This window comes from Amyelois transitella, chromosome 26 (genome assembly GCF_032362555.1).
Source record: "Amyelois transitella isolate CPQ chromosome 26, ilAmyTran1.1, whole genome shotgun sequence".
Taxonomy (NCBI): domain Eukaryota; kingdom Metazoa; phylum Arthropoda; class Insecta; order Lepidoptera; family Pyralidae; genus Amyelois; species Amyelois transitella.
The window spans coordinates 1058058-1079238 of NC_083529.1; the positions used below are offsets into that span (position 1 = coordinate 1058058).

A 21181-nucleotide genomic window follows, 5' to 3' on the forward strand; every position below is an offset into this window, starting at 1 on the left:
AGGACAAGACATCCCAGATTGTGAAAAGGATAAAATATATTATTAAATATATTAAAAAGGATTATACTTTTTTTAATTATATTTTAATCATCCAAATAACAATCCAAGGCTGACCTAGGATCGAACCAGTGGGACCTAGTGGTTCAGAGGCAGAAGTGTTCCTGTACTACACATGCTGTTGATATAATTATTTAATTGTACTAAATTCATTAAAGAAATACCTACATACATACATCTACACAGAATCAGGTCTGTATGTCTGACGGGGTTGACAAGAGCCTTGAAAAGGCTGAATAGCCACGTTCAAATTTATGCCTTAATTATAAAATTGATATTCAAATAGTGACAGGTTGCTAAAAGACGAATCCCAAGAGACTACGTAGTTTAATCATAAAATAAGCTTTCAAGCCCCAACAGTCCTATACATTCCTACAACTAGCACCATGGCAAAATATCTATTTGTGACCATAGCTTCCAATCGTCACAACGCCATCTGTTTATTTTGTGTTAAATTAAATAGGTGCTATTCCGTGGTTCACAAGTAAAATGGTAAAATCTTTGGCACCGGCAACATACTATTGTATTTATAGGAACAATTTATTTAATAATAATAAAAAAATGTACATAAATACCTACGTTTATAAATATTTAAAATATAATGTAATTGTAGAATAACGTTATAATTTCTACATTAAAGAACCGTACAAACCTTCCGATATAAGCCATCAAATGCGAACGCGACTTTAACTCTACTACTTTGTTTCTCTATGCCACTGTTTGACAGCGAAGTTTGTTATGTTGGCAATACGGATTTCAATTTCAAACGGTTTTCGATCGTGTAGTGTTTCATGGCGTTTGTATAATTTAGAAAACTTTTCTAAAAGTGTGGAAATTCACTTGCAATTATGTCAATTTTCAATGAATTACTACCCAAAATAACTGAGATATCAAATTCTTACGCTAAAAACTTCAATGACGACCTGAAGGTACGAAATAACTATCACAAAAACACGTTTGGTTTGGGTTTTCAGAATCATTGGATTATCTTGGTATTTTAGTGATGTTTGTGTTTTAAATCAAATATAGTTTTTTAAAGTGTTCAGCAGTGGTTATTCAGCTATTATGAAGTTAATCGAAATGTGTCTTGCAGGCTATATTTGAGTGTTTAGACAAGTTTGAAGAGGAGTACCAGAATGGCCGCGCCAAAGGGCGGGATAAGGCCCAGAAGGACAAAACCCTTCTAACGACTCTGCAAAGTATAAATGAGGATGAAGGTAAGCAAGCTAGTAAGTCATGTGTACATGAAACATCTGATTCTGTTGACATACTTTGAAACTGGAAAGTTTTAGTCATTTTATGGTTATGTTGTAGTTTACCTGCCATTTATTTTCTTGTATCTATGATTCTTGATACCTCCTTAGTATAAAGACAGAATTATAAGTTTTAGTGTTCACTAATGAAACAGATTGACTTTGGCCAAAATCTATAATTTAGGTACACAGTACAGAATATACATACACACATAAAATTACGCCTTATTCTCGGAGGGGTAGGCAAAGACTACATCTTTCCACTCGCCATGATCTCTGCATACATCTTTCGCTTCATCCACGTTCATAAATCACTTCATGCAAGCTTGGCGATTTTGGGTACTCTTGAATTAATTTCTTGTACAGAATTATAAGTGAATTAAGTCCTTAAATTTGTAGGAATGCCCAAGCATATGTTATCATTATTGAAAGCCTCTGTGCCGCAGCGGTAGTGCACTTGTCTGTGTCACGATAGTCACAGACTAAAATCCTGGCCAGGGCATGATGAGAAATGAACTTTCTCTAATTGTCCCGGGTTTGGACATCTATCTTTATAAAAATTTATTAGAAAATATAGTATTGCTGAGTTGTATCTTGTAACAGAAATCTCATACTTACTTCTAAGCTTACTCAATCTGTGTAATCTATCCTAACCTCTCTCCCATTGGTAAAATAGCAAAATCCTACTACTATTATAAAGGCGAAAGTTTGTATGGACTCTTTCACGCAAAAACTACTGAACCGATTACCATGAAATTTGGTATGTAGGTAGCTGAAGACTCAGAATAACACATAGGCTACTTTTTATCCCAGAGTTCCCGCGGGATTGATAGGGTTTCCATGCGGACGAAGTCGCGGGCGGCCTCTAGTGCATCATAAATAATAGTTTAACTGCCACAATATCATACTGAAGTTTCGTTTTAAAAGCTGATAGTTTAGTTTATAAAATAACATTTATGAGTACAATTTTTACCCTTTACATTCTTAAAATAATATCTACACAAATACCTAACCTAACCCAACATCCGTAATTTTGTAGATGAATCAACTAAAACACCCGAGGACAAACCAAAACGGCCGTCTAGCGGCAAATCTAAAGACACCGACAGCCGTAGCTCCTCGGGTAGCAGCGGGGAACGCAGGTTGTCAAACAAACGCAACAAGAATGAGGTGGACGGCTTGTGCAGTCCGGAACAGGATAAAAGGCAGAAGAGGAACGCATCTGTCAAAGCCCAGAGTATTATTAGTAAGCAGGTTAGTGAATATTTATTTATTTAAACTTTATGTATGTACAATGTACAACAGGTAGAATTAATGCCGCAAGGCATTCTCTGCCAGTTCAACCAAAATGCATACTCCCTTCGCTCGCCATACAAAATCTGAATACTCCCTTTGCTTTGTCCACATTCATAACTCTTCATGCAAGCTCGGCAGTTTCAGGTACTCTTGACCTTGCAAAAGTGATATTATAGACACTCTTATACTCTTGACCTTGCAAAAGAGTAAAAGTGATATTATAGACACTCTTATACTCGCAAAAGAGTAAAAGTGATATTATAGACACTCTTATACTCTTGACCTTGCAAAAGAGTAAAAGTGATATTATAGACACTCTCATCTTTGGTCCCAGGTGAATGTGAACTTGGCACAGAAGATGCGACGCGAGGAACCGGAGAAGGCGCGCGGACGCCGGCGCAAGGACGACGACAAGGAGAACGAGCCCGATTTTAGTAATGTACAGAGTAAGTTTGTTTATTTTTAATGTGTATGTATTAAATGTAATAACTAAAAACTGGAAGGCCACGTTCAGCTTTTTGGCTTAATGATAGAATTGAGGTTCAAATAGTGACAAGTTGACTTAAAATCGCAAAAACAGCGAATAGTCTAAATCGCGCAAGCAAAGATTTAACGGTTTGGAGCGTAAATACAACCTCCGACACAATATTGTCTGTCGCGCGGTTCCCCAGACATCACACCTAGCCTGGCGGAAGATCTTCCCTTTGGTGGCGGTCGAGCCGAATCAACGCTCCATCTTCACGTTAAAAAAATATAGGTAATTAAAATCTATACAAAAACGACAATCTTTATTACACTTGCATACATATATACATATGGTCACGTCTATATTCCTTGCGGGGTAGACAGAGCCAACAGTTTTCAAAAGACCGAATGGCCACGCTCAGATTTTTGGCTCATTGATAGAATTGAGACTCAAATAGTGACAGAATTCCAAGTTTGTAAGCCTATCCCTTAGTCGCCTTTTACGACATCCATGGGAAAGAGATGGAGTGGTCCTATTCTTTTTTGTATGTGTGCCGGGAACCACACGGCACAATATTGGACTTGTTTTACATTAATTAGGAGATTTACTAAACTCACGCTGGTTTAGCTATAGATGGGTGACATTTAATTCAACTGCATAAATTTAACTGTTAAGTGTACTCATCTAAAGGATATTTAAAAACGTAAAAAGAAAAATATCGGTTCATATTTCAGAAAGTACGAAAAAAATAAAAGTATCAAAATCCACGATCCTAAATACGTAATATCACCCCGGCCGGCGGAAAAGCGACGCGTAAGATTCAGAGGTCAACGACACAATTCATTCAGCTGAGCGATCTCGACAACTCTGTACTTTACTTGATCTTGATACTAGAAAAATAATTTATTTTTCAGACATTTATTTACATGTTTAGTTTTAAATTCTTTTTGTAGTATTGGTCTTAATGAAGCGTGTGACGTAGTTTTTGAGGGTTTTTTAATGTGAAAATGATGACGTTTAATTTAAATAAAAATAGGCTCAAACGGCTCAGAAGCATGGGTATAGTCTATGTTTAAAAGGATGCAGTTGTTTTAAATGTCACCCTGTATAGACACGAGGTCCAGCAAGTTGCCGCCAGTCTATAACGAGCCACTCGTTATACTCCGGCGGCTTCAGAAGTTCCGGTGCTTGTAAAGGGTCCCCCCTCCCGGGCGGTGAAGAGGGTCACGGGAGTCACAGCTTTTATTTTTTTATTTGTTTCCAGTTAAAGAGGAGAGAATCTCATTACCACCAGAACCGATGGATACGGAATCTTTGCCAATCAACATTGAAGTTAAACAGGAAATGGATAAAGACGAGATTGCTATGCCCCCACCCGCCAAGCCTGTGCCCAGTAAGTGCTTTTATATTCTGTTATTCACATATTTTGAATTATTTACGCACACGTATATTTGAATGTCATAAATCTTAAGTCACTTTTACTTTCACAGATTAGCGCATTCAAACAAACAAACTCTTCAGCTTTATAATATTAGTATATATGAAGCTGAAGAGTTTGTTTGTTTGAACGCGTTAATCTCAAGAACTACTGGTTCGAATTGAAAAATTCTTTCTGCGTTGAATAGACCATTTATTGAGGCAGGCTCTAGGCTATATAACATCACACTGCAACTATAAGGAGCAAAGAAATAATAAGGGAATATGTGAAAAAAACGGGAAAAATTATTCATCCTGGAGGGCTTCAATGATGCCCAAAATAACTATTCCACGCGGACGAAGTCGCGGGCACAGCTAGTTTGCTATATTTATTTTTTAAGTGCAATAAAAAATTTACAAACAAACAAACAATTATTTTAATTTACAGAACCCCGAAAAGGCGTTGCCAAAGAGAAATCAAATGATTCTGACAAGAGTGATGAAGATGGCGCGCGGCGCAGCCGCAGAACCACACGGACACGCAAACAGACAGACACAATGCCGCCGCCCGCCCCCGGTGAGATTAGAGATACATATACATATAGTCACGTCTATATCCCTTGCGGGGTAGACAGAGCAGAATAGTGTTGAAAAGACTGAATGGCCACGTTCAGCTGTATGGCTTAATGATAGAATTGAGATTCAAATAGTGACAGGTTGCTAGCCGATCGCCTAAAAAAGAATCCCAAATTTGTAAGCCTATCCCTTAGTCGCCTTTTACGACATCCATGGGAAAGAGATGGAGTGGTCACATTCTTTTTTTGTATTGGTGCCGGAAACCACACCGCATAAACTTTATTGTATTGTACACTAACTTTATTGTACAAAATACAAATGTATAGTACAATTGGCGGACTTAATGCTAGAAGCGTTATCAGGCAACCATTATTATTAGAATAGAATAGATTTATTTTCAAAATTGGATATAAGGTATCACTTATTGACGTCACATAACTTAAATCTAATTATAACTATTACCGCTTCCAAAGCGCATGTGTAGAAGAAGCGGCGGAACAAACTACACTGCAGCATTTTCATCGATCGTCAATTTACAAATATAGATCTCTTAAATTAAGAATTACATACATACATACATAAAATCACTCCATTTTCCCGGAGGGGTAGGCAGAGACTACCTCTTTCCACTTGCCACGATCTATGCTACACATACTTCCTTCGCTTCATCCACATTCATAACTCTCTTCATGCAAGATCGGCGGTTTCGGGCACTCTTGACCTGACCCTTTGCCAGGACGTCCTTAATTTGATCAAGATACGTTCGTCTAGGTCTTCCCACTCCGACCTTTCCCTCCACACTCTCCTTGTATATCTGTTTAGTCAACACGGCTCTCTAGTTTCAAATAAATTTAATTTAAATATGTATTATGGCCTCTGTGCGGTAGTGCGCTTGTCTGTGACACCGGGGGTCCGAATCCCGGCCAGGGCATGATGAGAAACGAAGTTTCTCCGATTGACCCGGGTCTTGGATGTTTATCTATATAAGTATTTATTACTAGTTGTGCTCGCGACTTCGTCCGCGTGAAATAGTTATTATGGGCTGAGGCCCATTGAAACCCTCAAGGATGAATAATTCTCCCCGTTTTTTTCACATTTTCCATTATTTCTTTACTCTTTATAGTTGCAGCGTGATATCATATAGCCTTAAGCCTTTCTCGATAAATGGTCTATCGACGCAAAAATTATTTTTCAATTCGGACCGGTAGTTTCTGAGATTAGCGCGTTAAAACAAACAAACAAACTCTTCAGCTTTATAATATAAGTATAGATAAAATATTAGTATCGTTGGGTTAGTATCTCGTATCACGTTCGAGGCTAACTCAATCTGTGTAATTTGTCCTGTATATATTTATATTTATGTATAATATTTCTAATGTATTTATTTTCTGTGACAGTGGCAGCCCCCCGCGCCACCCGCGCCAGCGCGCGCCGCGCCCCCGCTGCCGAGGAGCTCCCGCCGGAGCCCGGGGCGCGCCCCAAGCGCACCAGGGCCAAGAAGGTTGTATACTTTTATCGACAATCGTACTGACACATGCATGGCAATTAATTTGTTAAACTTGTATAATTTTAAATTAATTTAATTTGCCGCGCCCTAACAGGGTTCATGTTTGAACTAATGACGGCCTCTGTGGCGCAGCGGTAGTGCGCTTGTCTGTGTCACCGGTGGTCCCGGGTTCGAATCCCGGCCAGGGCATGATGAGAAACGAACTTTCTCTGATTGACCTGTCTTGGATGTTTATCTATATACGTATTTATTATAAAATATAGTATCGTTGAGTTAGTATCTCGTAACACAAGTTTCGAACTTACTTCGAGGCTAACTCAATCTGTGTAATTTGTCCCGTATAAAAAAAAAAAAATGTACTTTTTATATCATATGTACAATTTATGTAAACACATGAGACGCAATAAATGATTGAGTATTGAGTATACAGACGGCTGTATACATTGCGGGATACACAGAGGCGACAGTCTTGAAAACACTGAGAGGTCATGTCTACCTTTATGGCTTAACGGTGGAATTGAGATTCAAATAATAACAAGTTGCTAGCCAATCATCTGCAAGAATAAGCTTAAGTTTATTAGCCATTCCCTTAATCGCCGTGTAGCGGGAGCGATGATTCGGCTCGACCGCCACCAAAGGGAAGATCTTCCTGTAGGCTGGTGTGATGCCTGGGGAACCGCGCGACAGACGATGTTGTTTCGGAGGTTGTATATATAGCTCCAATCCGTGAAATCTTTGCTTGCGCGATTTAGCCTTTTCGCTGTTTATGACTGATAGCGTCATTCTTTTTTTTTTTATTTTTGTAACTTGTGACGTTTAGATTTCGCCACAGCCTTTTCATGACAAGTTATGGGATTGGTCCTATTCTGTTTTAAGTGCACGGAACCGCACGGCACATTGTTACGCAATCGTTTTATAAATATTGATGTCTCCGCAGAAAGTATCAGAAACGCCGGCATCAGACACTGAAAAGGACACCACACAAACGCAAGACAATGTTACAGGTGAGTTTTTACATACATACATATGATCACGTCTATATCCCTTGCGGGGCAGACAGAGCCAGCAGTCTTGAAAACAACTTAGTCGTATTTACGACATCCATGGGGAAAAAGTCCTATTCTTGTTTGTATTGGTGCCGGGAACCACACGGCACTTTTTATTTTATAACAAGCTCTTATGTCATTGGTTTCATATTCATTTTCATTATTTTTCAACATCGTACTAATATTATAAATGCGAAAGTTTGTGAGTATGTCAATATGGATGTTTGTTATTCTTTCACACAAAAAACTACTGAACCGATAACGATGAAATTTGGTATGTGGGCAGCTGAAGACCCAGAATAACATATAGGCATATAATGTAATAATCCTATTTTGGCGGATCTTATGAACGCACTACATTTAATATTACTCTTATGTCCTTCTTAGTAATTTTACTATTATGCGCAGTCTTAATAGTCCGGTTAAATTGAACCAAATAAATAAAGAGTGAAGCTACATAAATGATACATTAAAGATAATGTTATAATCTACAATTTATGTCTTAAAGTCATTTTCAAGTCAAGATAAAAATTATCATTTTGATGCAAATATATTTGTATAATTTTCCAAACAGCGACACCAGATAAACCGAGACCGAAAAGGACAAGAAGAGGACAAAAAGCGGCGTAAGTATTATTTAAAACTAGCGAACTGCCCCGACTTCGCACGGGTAGCATTTATAGATAAAATAAAATAAATATATACGGGACAAATTACACAGATTGAGTTAGCCCCGAAGTAAGTTCGAAAACTTGTGTTACGAGATACTAACTCAACGATACTATATTTTATAATAAATACTTGGATAGATAAACATCCAAGATCTAGACCAATCAGAGAAAGTTCGTTTCTCATCATGCCCTGGGCAGGATTCGAACCCGGGACCTCCTGGGTCACAAACAAGTCAAATATTTATAGATATTTAAACCTTGCTCAGAAAACTCTCTTTCCAACATTTCAAACGGGAACAAAATCTGTCAACAAGTTACCAGGATGACTTATTACATACATACAAATAGACAGGGAAAATATGGGGGACTTTGTGGCGATATCTATACGCCACAAGTCACAAAAATAAAAAATAGAATCACGCGACGCTATCAGTCATAAACACCGGGAAACCTAAATCGCGCAAGCAAATATTTCAAAAGCCAATAGTCGCAAGACACAAATGGCTCCATTTAGCTGAATTCATTCAAGTACAGATAACATTAAGATACAGTGAAATTTTGCTAGCCCATCGCTTAAAAGAATACCTCATTTTAGCCTATCCCTTGATTGATATTTAAAACAAGAAGCAGCTTTAGCAACATACAATGTTTTATCTTTGCTACCAGACCTCTATACCTAAGAAATATTTGTGAAATAAATTTTGTAATTCCAGAGAAAAAGAACAACCGAAACCGGAAGAGCCAAAACCAAAAGAAATCTCGGAACCAGAACCGATACCAGAACCAGAACCAACACCGATACCAGAACCAGAACCAACATCGGTACCGGAACCGATACTCAAACAAGAACGGGTATCGGAACCACAATCCCCTATTCTGCTACCGAAATTGCCAAAAGAGACCAAAAAGAAGGAGATTAAATCCAAAATTCCTGTCAGCGATAAGAAAGATGCCACTCCAGAGACTAAAAATAAGGTAAGGAAAATTTACATGCATATCATCACGTCTATATCCCTTACGGAGTAGACAGAGCCACCAGTCTTGAAAAGACTGAATGGCCATGTTCAGCTGTTTGGCTTTAAGATAGAATTGCGTTTCAAATAGTGACAGGTTGCTAGCCCATCGCTTAAAAGAAGAATCCCAAGTTACAAACTAATCCCTTATTGGCGTTTTACGAAATCCGTGGGGAAGAGATGGAGTAGTCATATTCTTTTTTTCTATTGGTGCCGGGAACCACACGGCACTTTTTTGCATACTTAAAATTACGACTCTTTGACGCAGATGGAGACAACTTTCCACTTGCCACGATACTCATAACTCTTTTTATGCAAGCTGTAGTAGTGGAAAGTCATATCACGTCTTTATATTTTACGGAGTAGACAATTGTCTTTACTGTAAAAAGCCAACTGTCTTTTTACAGAAAATAATTTTCTTTTTTCTTTTTTTTTGGGACGAAATACACTGATTGAGCCTCGAAGTAATTTCTAGACTTGTGATACGAGATACTAACTCAACGATACTATATTTTATAATAAATACTTATATAGATAAACATCCAAGACCCAGGTCAATCAGAAAAAGTTCTTTTCTCATCATGCCCTGACCGGGATTCGAACCCGGGACCTCCGGTGTCGCAGACAAGCGTACTACCGCTGCGCCACAGAGGCCGATAATTTTAATTACGTTTAACAGGAAGTCCACGAGCCTGAAGCAGTTAACTCCATGGACGAAACGAGGGTGCTACACAAGATGGACACGACAGTCACTCTCGATATGGACAAGACTGTGGTTCTACCTAACGGAGTGTATAATCATGCTCCTGTCACACCTAACAATCTTGTAAGTTATTTATTTGAAGAAATATTCGTAATGAAAAAGTTAGTTTTACATTCATTTTGAGCCTTTTGGGGTGGAAACCTTGGGTCCTTGAGATCCATTAATTTTTAATGGGTACAATTTAAGGGCTCACCAAAATAGCTTTTGTTTTCCAAATTTTAGTACCCAGTAAAATAAATTAACTCCATATAAATTAAAATCAATCTATACTTAGTTTCCCAAAGTAAAACGTATTAAGCTTCAAAATAAGTATACACACGTCAGAATAATCGTACGTTGTGTACAAATATTCTTTTTGATTGCCAAAATGGATAAATGCTCACCAAATATTGTTTCATTAAAACAGTAACATTGATACCAAAATGTACAGTTCAAATTTGCTTTATTGTAATCAAATTATGTAACCAAAATCCAAAATATATGATGGTCAAGCTAAGATTACGTAATATAAACGTAATATATACGTAAAATATAAAGTGCCATTGATTATTTTTAAGTACAAATTAATCTTATAAGATAAGATTGTATAAGACTGTAATTATTGTGTTCCTTTTGAAGTGCCATTGATTATTCTTAAATTAATCTTATGAACACTTTAATAAAATTTCTGTTTTAATTTAGATTTTTTATTTCCTCATCTACCAATGGTTTGTTTCATTGTATACCTTAGTCATTATGTGTTGCAATAATTGACAACAAAGTAATTATGTAACTGCATAAAAATATATAATTAAATGCATAATGCATTAATTATGTAACTTGTGTTTGGTGTAATCAATATTATATTTGGTATGAAAAAAATATTTGCGGTTGACTGTAATTTTTTCCCTCAGCATAGATAACTTAAATGAAAGTAATAAAATAAAATATTGGTAACACCTCCTTAGCGATAATTTACAAAATTTGGACTCAAATTGACTTTAAAGGTGTGTATTTATTTTTATAGAATGTAATAAAAAGCAAAATAGCTTTATTTCTAGAATATTTTGTGATACACAATTTGGTGAGCATTTATCCGTTATGGCAGGCACTTCGAATTTATTGGAAGTAATATAGGTGCATTTCTGGTAGGCGTTTAAACACAAGCCATTTTTAATTTTTCATTCCAAGAGATTGATCGAGGTATCCCGTGTCTTCTTAGGTCTTATATTAAGTATACGTGATCATATGTATAACTTTGTTTCAGGGCAACATGAACGCGACAGTTGTAATCGAGAAATTCACCAGGGAAACTATTGTTTTGCAAAAGCAAAACGCTATTATGGACGCCACAGTAGTTATCGATAAAGGTGAGAAATTCAATTTTATTTTTAAACCCCGACGCAGAAAGAGGTGTGTTATAAGTTAGTTAGTGTTTGTCTGTGTCATCATAACTTAGAAACTGACGAAGCGAATTATTTTTGTGATTTACGTGCGAGTGTTCTTATATGTGTTTTTGACGGCGGCGCAGCGGTAGTTAAACCTGGGTGCAAAAAGAGTCAAAGTGTTATATGGCTTACATACTGCAAATATTGCGATTCTTAAATATTATAATTATATGAGTAAATAATAAATATATAACTACGTGACAAATTTCACAGATCGAGTTAGCCTCGAAAGAACGAACGATACTATATTTTATAATAAATACTTATACATCATTCAGGCCAATCAGAGAAAGTTCGTTTCTCATCATGCCCTGGTCGGGATTCGAACCCGGGACCTCCGGTGACACAGACAAGAGCACTACCGCCGCGCCATAGAGGCCGTTAATTAAATTAATAATATCATAGTATCGCTAAAACCTATTCATTTATCCTACTAATCCTACTAATATTATAAATGTGAAAGTTTTTGAGTGACGAGATGTCAGTATGGATGTTTGTTACTCTTTCTCGCAAATACTACTGAACCGATTAAGATGGAATTTGGTATGTAGTTAGCTGAAGACCCAGAATAACATATAGGCAATTTTTTATCCCGGAGTTCCCGCGAGATTGATAGGGTTTCCATGCGGACGAAGTCGCGGGCGGCCTGTAGAATAGAATAGATTTATTTTCAAAATTGGATACAAGGTATCACTTATTGATGTCACATAACTTAAATCTAATTATAACTACTACCGCTTCCAAAGCGCATGTGTAGAAGAAGCGGCGGAACAAACTACACTGCAGCATTTTCATCGGACGTCAATTTACAAATATAGATCTCTTAAATCTAAATCGTGGACGAATGCACAATCTTTGCTTGCGCGATTTAGACTTTTCGCTGTTTTTGACTGTAAGCGTCGCGTGATATTGTTTTTTTTTGGTGACTTGTGGCGTAGATATGTCGCCACGTACATTACCAGCTTTCAACCCGCAGCTTCGTCCGCGTGAATTTAGCGCCACCTGCAGCATTTTCATCGGACGTCAATTTACAAATATATAGATAGATCTCTTAAATCTAAATCGTGGACGAATGCACATTGTCTACATTAAAAAAGAAACATGAAATAATTATTTTATATCCAACTAGAGGCCGCCCGCGACTTCGTCCGCATGGAAACCCTATCAATCCCGCGGGAACTCTGGGATAAAAAGTAGCCTATGTGTTATTCTGGGTCTTCAGCTACCTACATACCAAATTTCATGGTAATCGGTTCAGTAGTTTTTGCGTGAAAGAGTAACAAACATCCATACATCCATACAAACTTTCGCCTTTATAATAGTAGTAGGATGACTGTTCTGTTTTTGTTATATTTATTTTTATGTGCAATAAAGAGTTTACAAACAAACAATAAATATACTATTTATTTATATTGACAGATCCAAATGCAGTGAACATAAGCGAGGACAACTCGATATTGACCGACGACAATAGCGATTTACACGAACAGACGCCTCCCAAACAGATACCCGTTGCGCAGCCCACGTGAGTTAGATAAATCAGTGTTAATAACGTGTGCCGTGTGGTTCTCGGCACTGATAGGGAAAAGAATAGGGCCACTCTTCATCTGTTTCCTAAGGATGTTGTAAAAGGCGAGTAAGAGATAGGCTTATTAACTTGGGATTTTTTAACAATGTCGTAAAAGGCGACTAAGTAATAGGCTTACACTTGGGTGAATATAGGAGATTCATAATTCAGTTTTCATGTCAGACAAAGGTATTAAAAGTTATGAGGCTGCATACATACATATGGTCACGTCTATATCCCTTGCGGGGTAGACGTAGCTAACAGTCTTGAAAAGACTGAATAGCCACGTTCAGCTATTTGGCTTAATGATAGGATTAAGATTCAAATAGTGACAGGTTGCTAGCCCATCGCCTAAAAAAGAATCCCAAGTTTGTAAGCCTATCCTTTAGTCGAATTTAACGACATCTATGGGAATGAGATGGAGTGGTCCTATACTTTTTTGTATTGGTGCTGGGAACCACTTGGCAACTTTTTTTTTACTTTATACTCAAAATAGCCTTTTTTGCAGTAATATATGTATTTTATAATGAAATAATTACAGATCAGCCGTAAAAGAGAAGGTGCAACAGTTCGAGGAAATGGCTTCTAGAGTTACACGGACCAAAACCAGGGCCATGGCTAAAAAGGTGATTTAAACATACATACATACATATGATCACGTCTTTATCCCTTACGGGGTAGACGGAGCCAACAGTCTTGAAAAGACTGATAGGCCACGTTCAGCTGTTTGGCTTAATGATAGAATTGAGATACAAATAGTGATGGGTTGCTAGCCCATCGCCTAAAAGAAGAGTCACAAGTTTATTAGCCTATCCCTTAGTCGCCTTTTACGACATCCATGGGAACGAGATGGAGTGGTCCTTGTGTGTGTCCTTGTGCCACATCTTGTGCCACACAGAATACTGTGTGGCACAAGATTTTGCAAGTTTGCACTCGTGATTAAAATTTTATTGATAACTAGAGGCCGCCCGCGACTTCGTCGGCGTGGAATCATTCCCGCGGGGACGGATTATCCCGGTAAAAGTAGCCTATATGTTATTCTAGGTCTTCAGCTACCTATATATGTACCAAATTCCATCGTAATCGGTTCAGTAGTTTCTGCGTGAAAGAGTAACAAAGATCCATTCTGACATACAAACTTTCGTATTTATAATATTAGTAGGATGTGCTAGCTACTTAGACGATGCATTTGCAAATATGAACTCGATCTTGTATACCATACAGCGACTAAGAAAATGGCCTATGGACTTTGGGATTCTTCTTGTAAGCGACGGGCTTGCAGCAACCTGTTACTTTATATGAATCTCAATTCCATCAGTAAGCTAAACATGTGCTATCCCTTAGTCGCCTTTTACGACATCCATGGGAAATAAATGAAGTGGTCCTATATTATTTTTTCTATTGGTGCCGGGAACCACACACGGATTAAATTTTTTTAATTTTATTCAGGAGGACTCTACCGAAAACCAGACGCCACCTGATAAAGTGTCAAAGATAATTCTATCAGCCGAGACTCTCAACAAGATGAACAGTCTCATATTCAACGGGAAACCACCACAGGTATGTTGTATAGATTCATGAGGGCAATAGGAAATGGTCATTGACTCATCATGTCTCGTATAAATTTGTCACGGGAGCGATGATTCGGACTCGACCGCCACAAAGGGAGGATCTTCCTGAAGGGGTGCCTGGGGAAATGGAAATTCCTGAAGGGTTTTGTCGGAGGTTGTATGTATATATGCTCCAATCCGTGAAATCTTTGCTTGCGCGATTTAGACTTTTCGCTCTTTTTGACTGTTAGCGTCGCGTGCTTTTGTTTTTTTGTGACTTGTGGCGTAGATATGTCGCCAAGTAGATTATCATCAGCTTTTAACCCGCAGCTTCGTCCGCGTGAATTTAGTGCCACCTGCAAAATTCAATAGGTATTTCAAGATTCAACAAACAAACAAGAGGAAGAGAGGAAGCCTTTTTGATATTCACAAAAACGCACAAATTGTAAAATCCTGTTACTTAGTATAGTTAAGTTTGTGATATCAAATAAAATATTTTTCTTTCTTTCTTTCAAACAAATAAACTAGCAATTTATATCCATAGATTTCAAGTTCAGCCTCGAAGCCGCGCGCCGCTGTTCCGGTTCCGGTCAAGACAGTGCCTGCTTCAGCGTCCAAGGCTCACGCCATCAGCCGGGCCAGGGAGGAAGAGAGACGCAAGAGTTTGGAGAAAGAGGACGCCAGGAAGAAGAAGGAAGCTTTATTGGAAGCCAAGAGGGAACAGCAGAGACGGTGAGTGGCATTGGCATCGCGCGACTTTCATGACCTCCTTCACCTTGTATGACTTAATTTGACCTTCCTGACCTCGCGTGACCTTCCTGAACTCATGTGACCTTCCTGACACCACGTGACCTCCTTGACCTCCCTGATCTCACGTGACCTTCATGACTATGCGACCTCGTTGTGACCTTTTATGACTTCATTTGACTGTCGTGACCTTAACTGACCTCATATGACCTTCGTGACCTTTTTATTTATTTCGTCAATCTTCGTTCAGCATCAAACAGGTACCTATTTTGCTAATAGCTATATATTATTTTTTTGTGGGGTCCCCAACGTGACGTACCTATTTCTTATAAAAATTACTTTATACAAACTGAGACCTTAAGATTAAGTTTCTTTAATTATTTCTTGCTTTTTAAAGGAACCTTGAAAACCTTGCGCACATGCCTAATAAAATGTGAGTCAAATTTTGTATACTTGATTAAGTAATCAATACTCTCTTTCGGTGAACTCATGAACACACATACAATTTTTTTGTATTACGCCAAGAACATTCGACTCAATATCAATATTTTATATCAGTGAAGAACGGAAACCTTAATCTATAACAACTCTTGTACCAAAAGATAATTTAATGCGGCACCTACGCCATTAATTAAGTAAATACTTCAAGACAGACACGTCAAACCAACCCCTCTTTTTTCGTCGACGGTTGAAGTTAGTTGATATTTTGTTAATTCATATAAATAAATATATACGAGACAAATTATACAGATTGAGTTAGCCTTGAAGTAAGTCCGAGACTTGTGTTACGAGATGCTTACTCAGCGATACGATATTTATTATTTTAGATAACTGCATAAATTTAACTGTTAAGTGTACTTATGTAAAAGATATTTAAAAACGTTAAAAGAAAATTATCGGTTCATATTTCAGAAAGTACGAAAAAAATAAAAGTATCAAAATCCACGATCCTAAATACGTCATATCACCCCGGCCGGCGGAAAAGCGACGCGTAAGATTCAGAGGTCAACGACACAATTCATTCAGCTGAGCGATCTCGACAACTCTGTACTTTACTTGATCTTGATACTAGAAAAATAATTTATTTTTCAGACATTATATTTACATGTTTAGTTTTAATTTCTTTTTGTAGTATTGGTCATTAATAAAGCGTGTGATGTAGTTTTTGAGGGTTTTTTAAATGTGAAAATGATGACATTGAATTTAAATAAAAATAGGCTCAAACGGCTCAGAAGCATGGGTATAGTCTATGTTTAAAAGGATGATATATATATCTATCTATATATATATATAGATAGATATATATATATATATATCTATATATATATATCTTTTTGTTCAGGAAACGCGAAGAGAAAATGGCCGCCGCGGCCGCAGCGCGCTCGGCGGCGGACCGCGAGCGAGCTTTACAACTAGAGGCGGCGGCGCGCGAGCGGCGCGAGAAGCAGGCCACCGCCGAGCTCGGCAAGGTGGAGCGCGTGCGCGAGGCCGAGCGGGTATGTGCCGATTTTGTTTGTTTGTTTGTCTCTTTATATAGTATATGTCTGTTGGTGGAAACAATGTGCCGTGTGGTGTCCCGGCACCAATACAAATAAAAGAATAGGGCCACTCCATCTCTATCATATGGATGTCGTAAAAGGCGACTAAGGCTTACAAACTTGGGATGCTTTTTTAGGCGATGGGCTAGCAACCTGTCACTGTTTGAGTGTCAATTCTATCATTAAGCCAAAAAGCTGAACGTGGCCGTTCAGTCTTTTCAAGACTGTTGGCTCTGTCTACCCCGCAAAGGATATAGACGTGACCATATGTACTCGTATGTATGTTTGTTGAAATAAATAATTTTAATTTACAGAAAAAGCAAGAAAACGCGCGCAAAGCGGCCGAAATAGAAGAGAGGCGGCGCGCTGAAGAACTTAAACAGAAGCAGAAGTTGGAAGAAGAGCAGAGAAGAGAAGCCGCGAGAAGGAAGCAGATTGAGGAGGCCGAGGCGTAAGTGTATATTTATAGTATTATATTTTTTTACAGAGTAGACAAAGTCGGTCGGTGGTCGAATAGGTAAGGTGCCCGGTTAAAATACATTATGCGTATAAAGGCATAGGTTCAAATCCGGCCGAAAATCGGCCATGTACTAAAGACTATTTTCTAAGTTATGTCCATTAGTTTGAATACCAACCGATGCTCTTACGGTGAGGGAAAACATCGTGAGGTACCCTTCCTCATTTAGGCAACTGGATGTGTAACCATGATCCAAACATTAGGCTTAAATTCTTATTTGTTACAGTACCAAGAAAGAGGCAGCACTGATGGCGAAGGAAATAGAGAAGAGACAGAAGGAGTACCTTGAGAAACACAAGTTGAAACAGAAGATGGAGGATAGAAGTGAGTGTATTTTAATGTTATGAATGAAATGTATGTGTCCGATTAGTTTTCCAATTTTTACAATAGATGGCGTGCTTCCATATTAAAACGTTGCGTATATTGCGTACCTAGTACCCGAAACCACCGAGCTTGCATGAAGAGAGTTATGAATGTGGATGAAGCGAGGGAAGTATTCAGAGATCGTGGCAAGTGGAAAGAGGTAGTCTCTGCCTACCCCTCCGGGAAAGAGGCGTGATTTTATGTATGTATGTATGTTTGCATGTATTATTTTTATATAGTTTTTCGCAATTTTTGTAACAGACAATCTTTAATACAGATTACTTCTAATTCAATGTTTAATTTTTGGACCGAGTATGGCAATGTCTAGGTAGCCAGTATGTTTTGAAAATTATTTAAGGTTATAGATAATTGTCACTTGCTTGTTTACACCGTGTAAGTGTTAAATTTTTAAAATTGATAGTCATTTTAGCAATTTTATGAACACATTTTTGCTGTTTCTTAAAAATACAAGTTAAAAGCGTTTTCTTAAAGCATTAATTTACTAACTCTAATTATAAATAAGTCAAAAGTTAATTTTAACAAAACACTTATTCTAATTCTAATTGATAATTATTTTTAAAAATTTGGAATATTTAAAAAAAAATCCCTCTTTTTTTTCCCCCTCCCAGTGCACAACACCCCTCTCAAACTGGGCACTCCCGGCGCTTACTACCCCCCGCTAGATCCGGTGTACATGGCGGACGGGTTCCAGTACCTCAACTCTGATGAGGAAGAGGAGGCGTCTGATAGGCCGCAACCGGCTTGGAGTACTTCTAAGGTATGTTACCATTAGAATTTTGTTGAGAAATGTAGAATAAACTTCTTGGTTTAACTTTTTGGTGTCAGAAGTGGGATAACAATAAAAAGATTTAATGTAAATTTAAATGGTAACCTTAAGTGTAAATTACTATGCAATAAAGATATTACAAACAAACAAACAAACAGGATTACTTCACAGGTATGTTACTATCATAAACTCACTTGGAAATGTAGAAAACCCTCAACCTAAAAAGTATGTTAGATCTGTCTTCGTCATGAGAGCGGTATTGTTATCCCACTTCTGAAGAATACTCTTTATGGACCAATAACAGACGGGCTCAGTGGTAGTGCGGTTGTCTGTTACACAGGTCCCGGGTTCGAATTCCGGATAAGGCATGATGAAAAAATTCTTGATTGTTTATCTATTAAGGTATTATTATAAAATATAGTGTCGCTGAGTATCGCTTAGTATCTCGCAACAAAAGTTTCGAACTTACTTTGAGGTTGTAATTTGTCCTGTATATATTTATTTTAAGCGATGGGCTAGCAACCTCTCGCTATTTGAATCTCAATTCTATCATTAAGCCAAACTTAACGTGCCTTGGAGTTTTTTATGACTGTTAGCTCTGTCTACCCCGCTGGGGATGTAGACGTGATAATAGATAGATAGATAAAACTCTTTATTGCACCATGAGAGTAAAACATACAAAACAGCACAAAGCAGATAGAGATGGTACAAGGTGGACTTATCGCTAATGCAAGCTCTTTAATTATCTGTAATGTTATATTAATTTTATTGTATTTTTATATTATTACTAGCTGTCCCGGCAAACGTTGTTTTGCCATATAAATATGTTTTAAGTAAATTCTAGTTAAAAAAAAATGTTAAGGGTGGACAACCCTTTATTACACTTAGAGTATGTAAAATAGATGTTAGCCGATTCTCAGACCTACTGAATATGCATGCAAAATTTGATTAAAATCGGTAATTTCGGAGGAGTACGGAGACAATCATTGTGACACGAGAATTTTATATATACATACATACATACATAAAATCACGCCTCTTTTCCAGAGGGGTAGGCAGAGACTACCTCTTTCCACTTGCCACGATCTCTGCACACTTCCTTCGCTTCATCCACATTCATAACTCTCTTCATGCAAGCTCGGCGGTTTCGGGCACTCTTGACCTGACCCTCTACCAGGATATTATTTTATATATAAGAGATATTATTTTTCTTCTTATTTAACTATACAATTACAAATCTATGTTACAGGGCCGCAAACCTCAACTGTTCATCCAGACTCAACTGTCACAGATCCACATCGACAAGTTGTTCTCTGTGCGAGTTCACAGCCCGGATTTGAGGGAGATTTTCCCCAACATCGAGAGGAGTCGCCTCAAGCGTACCTCCTCCGCCGTGTGGCGCACTCCGCCGCAGAGGCTGCCCAAAGTCGCCGAGTGATGGTGAGTTGTGCGTCTATATCCCGTACGGGGGAGACAGTGCCCTCGAATGGATTTTACGACAATACGATACAACGGTAGTAGTACACCTCTTGAAAGTATTTGGCGAGGAATTCTTATATAACAAAATACCCTTGCGGGGTAGACAGAGCCAACAGGCTTGAAAAGACTGATTGGCCGCGTTCAGCTATTTGGCCTAATTATAGAATTGAGATTCAAATAGTGACAGGTTGCTCGCCCATCGCCTTAAAAGAATCCCAAGTTTGTAAGCCTTTCCCTTAGTCGCCTTTTACGACATCCATGGGAAAGAGATGGGGTGGTCCTATTCTTTTTTGTATTGGTGCCGGGAGCCACACGGCACTATTTTCTAATAATATTTTTTTTTTAAATTTGATTTTACCTATTATAATATTTCCATTTCTTTTCAGATATCGCGTGACATGACCTGGTCAAACGTTTCGAGTCGCTGGCGGCAATTTGTAAATAATTATTATTATTTAAACAAACAAATTGTGTTAGTTAACAGATGCTACGATAATGTAACAATTGTGGTTCAATAGCTTTAAGATCTTTTAGGCTTGTATTGTCTAAATACTAGATTTTATAACCGCCTTAAAAAAAAGGGTAGTTCTCAGTTTCACCTGTATGTATGTTTGTCCGCGATTATCTCGCGTGATTTTGATGCGGTTTTCAGGTATATGTTTGTTACACATAGCAGAACATATATACATACCATCACGCCCGTCTCCCATTGGGGTAGGCAGAGACTATGGATTATACATATAGGAGAAGGTTTTAAAAATTTTACCGACTTTAAAAAAGGAGGATGTCGATTGAAAGCCGTACTCTATTGAACAAAAGTTTTCAGTTGATGCAATTCGCATTTGGTGTAATATCTGGTTGGCTTAATTTAGTATCTGTTTCATAATATACTAGATTATTTAAATCATAATCATTTGTTCTTAGATGCGTTTGGTACATTATGTGTCTAAAACATTCCGAATGTGGTCCAATACGTGGTTAAATTCATTCGCATTTAAGCCGATAACAATCAAATTATCGTCGAAGTTATTGTTAACTACCTTCTGGGACTAATTTTGAACGATAAATATAGCATTTTGTAAATATATTTTGCATCACTTATTTATATATGTACTATAATGCGTGTTACAATTTGTCTAGTA

At 37.8% G+C, this 21181-nt stretch overlaps 1 protein-coding gene across 1 annotated transcript; it reads left to right on the forward strand.

Moving 5' to 3' along the window:
• Positions 1-823: 823 nt before the first annotated feature.
• On the forward strand, positions 824-20804 carry LOC106137056 (axoneme-associated protein mst101(2)). Its single transcript, XM_060951907.1, has 22 exons — positions 824-986; positions 1151-1274; positions 2350-2564; positions 2941-3052; positions 4337-4465; positions 4937-5065; positions 6462-6565; positions 7509-7575; positions 8192-8243; positions 9002-9263; positions 9981-10127; positions 11311-11413; positions 12911-13016; positions 13600-13684; positions 14508-14618; positions 15153-15340; positions 16698-16851; positions 17208-17344; positions 17637-17734; positions 18403-18551; positions 19810-20000; positions 20426-20804. The coding sequence occupies exons 1-21, from the start codon at positions 906-908 to the stop codon at positions 19996-19998; spliced, it is 2742 nt and encodes a 913-aa protein (XP_060807890.1). The 5' UTR covers positions 824-905; the 3' UTR covers positions 19999-20000; positions 20426-20804.
• Positions 20805-21181: the final 377 nt, after the last annotated feature.

Bases quoted from the DNA above. Each gene is read 5' to 3' on its own strand.
- LOC106137056 (XM_060951907.1), top strand. From the start codon at position 906: ATGTCAATTTTCAATGAATTACTACCCAAAATAACTGAGATATCAAAT. The intron at 987-1,150 runs GTACGAAATAAC...TGTGTCTTGCAG, and splicing joins ACTTCAATGACGACCTGAAG to GCTATATTTGAGTGTTTAGA. The intron at 13,685-14,507 runs GTGATTTAAACA...AATTTTATTCAG, and splicing joins CCAGGGCCATGGCTAAAAAG to GAGGACTCTACCGAAAACCA.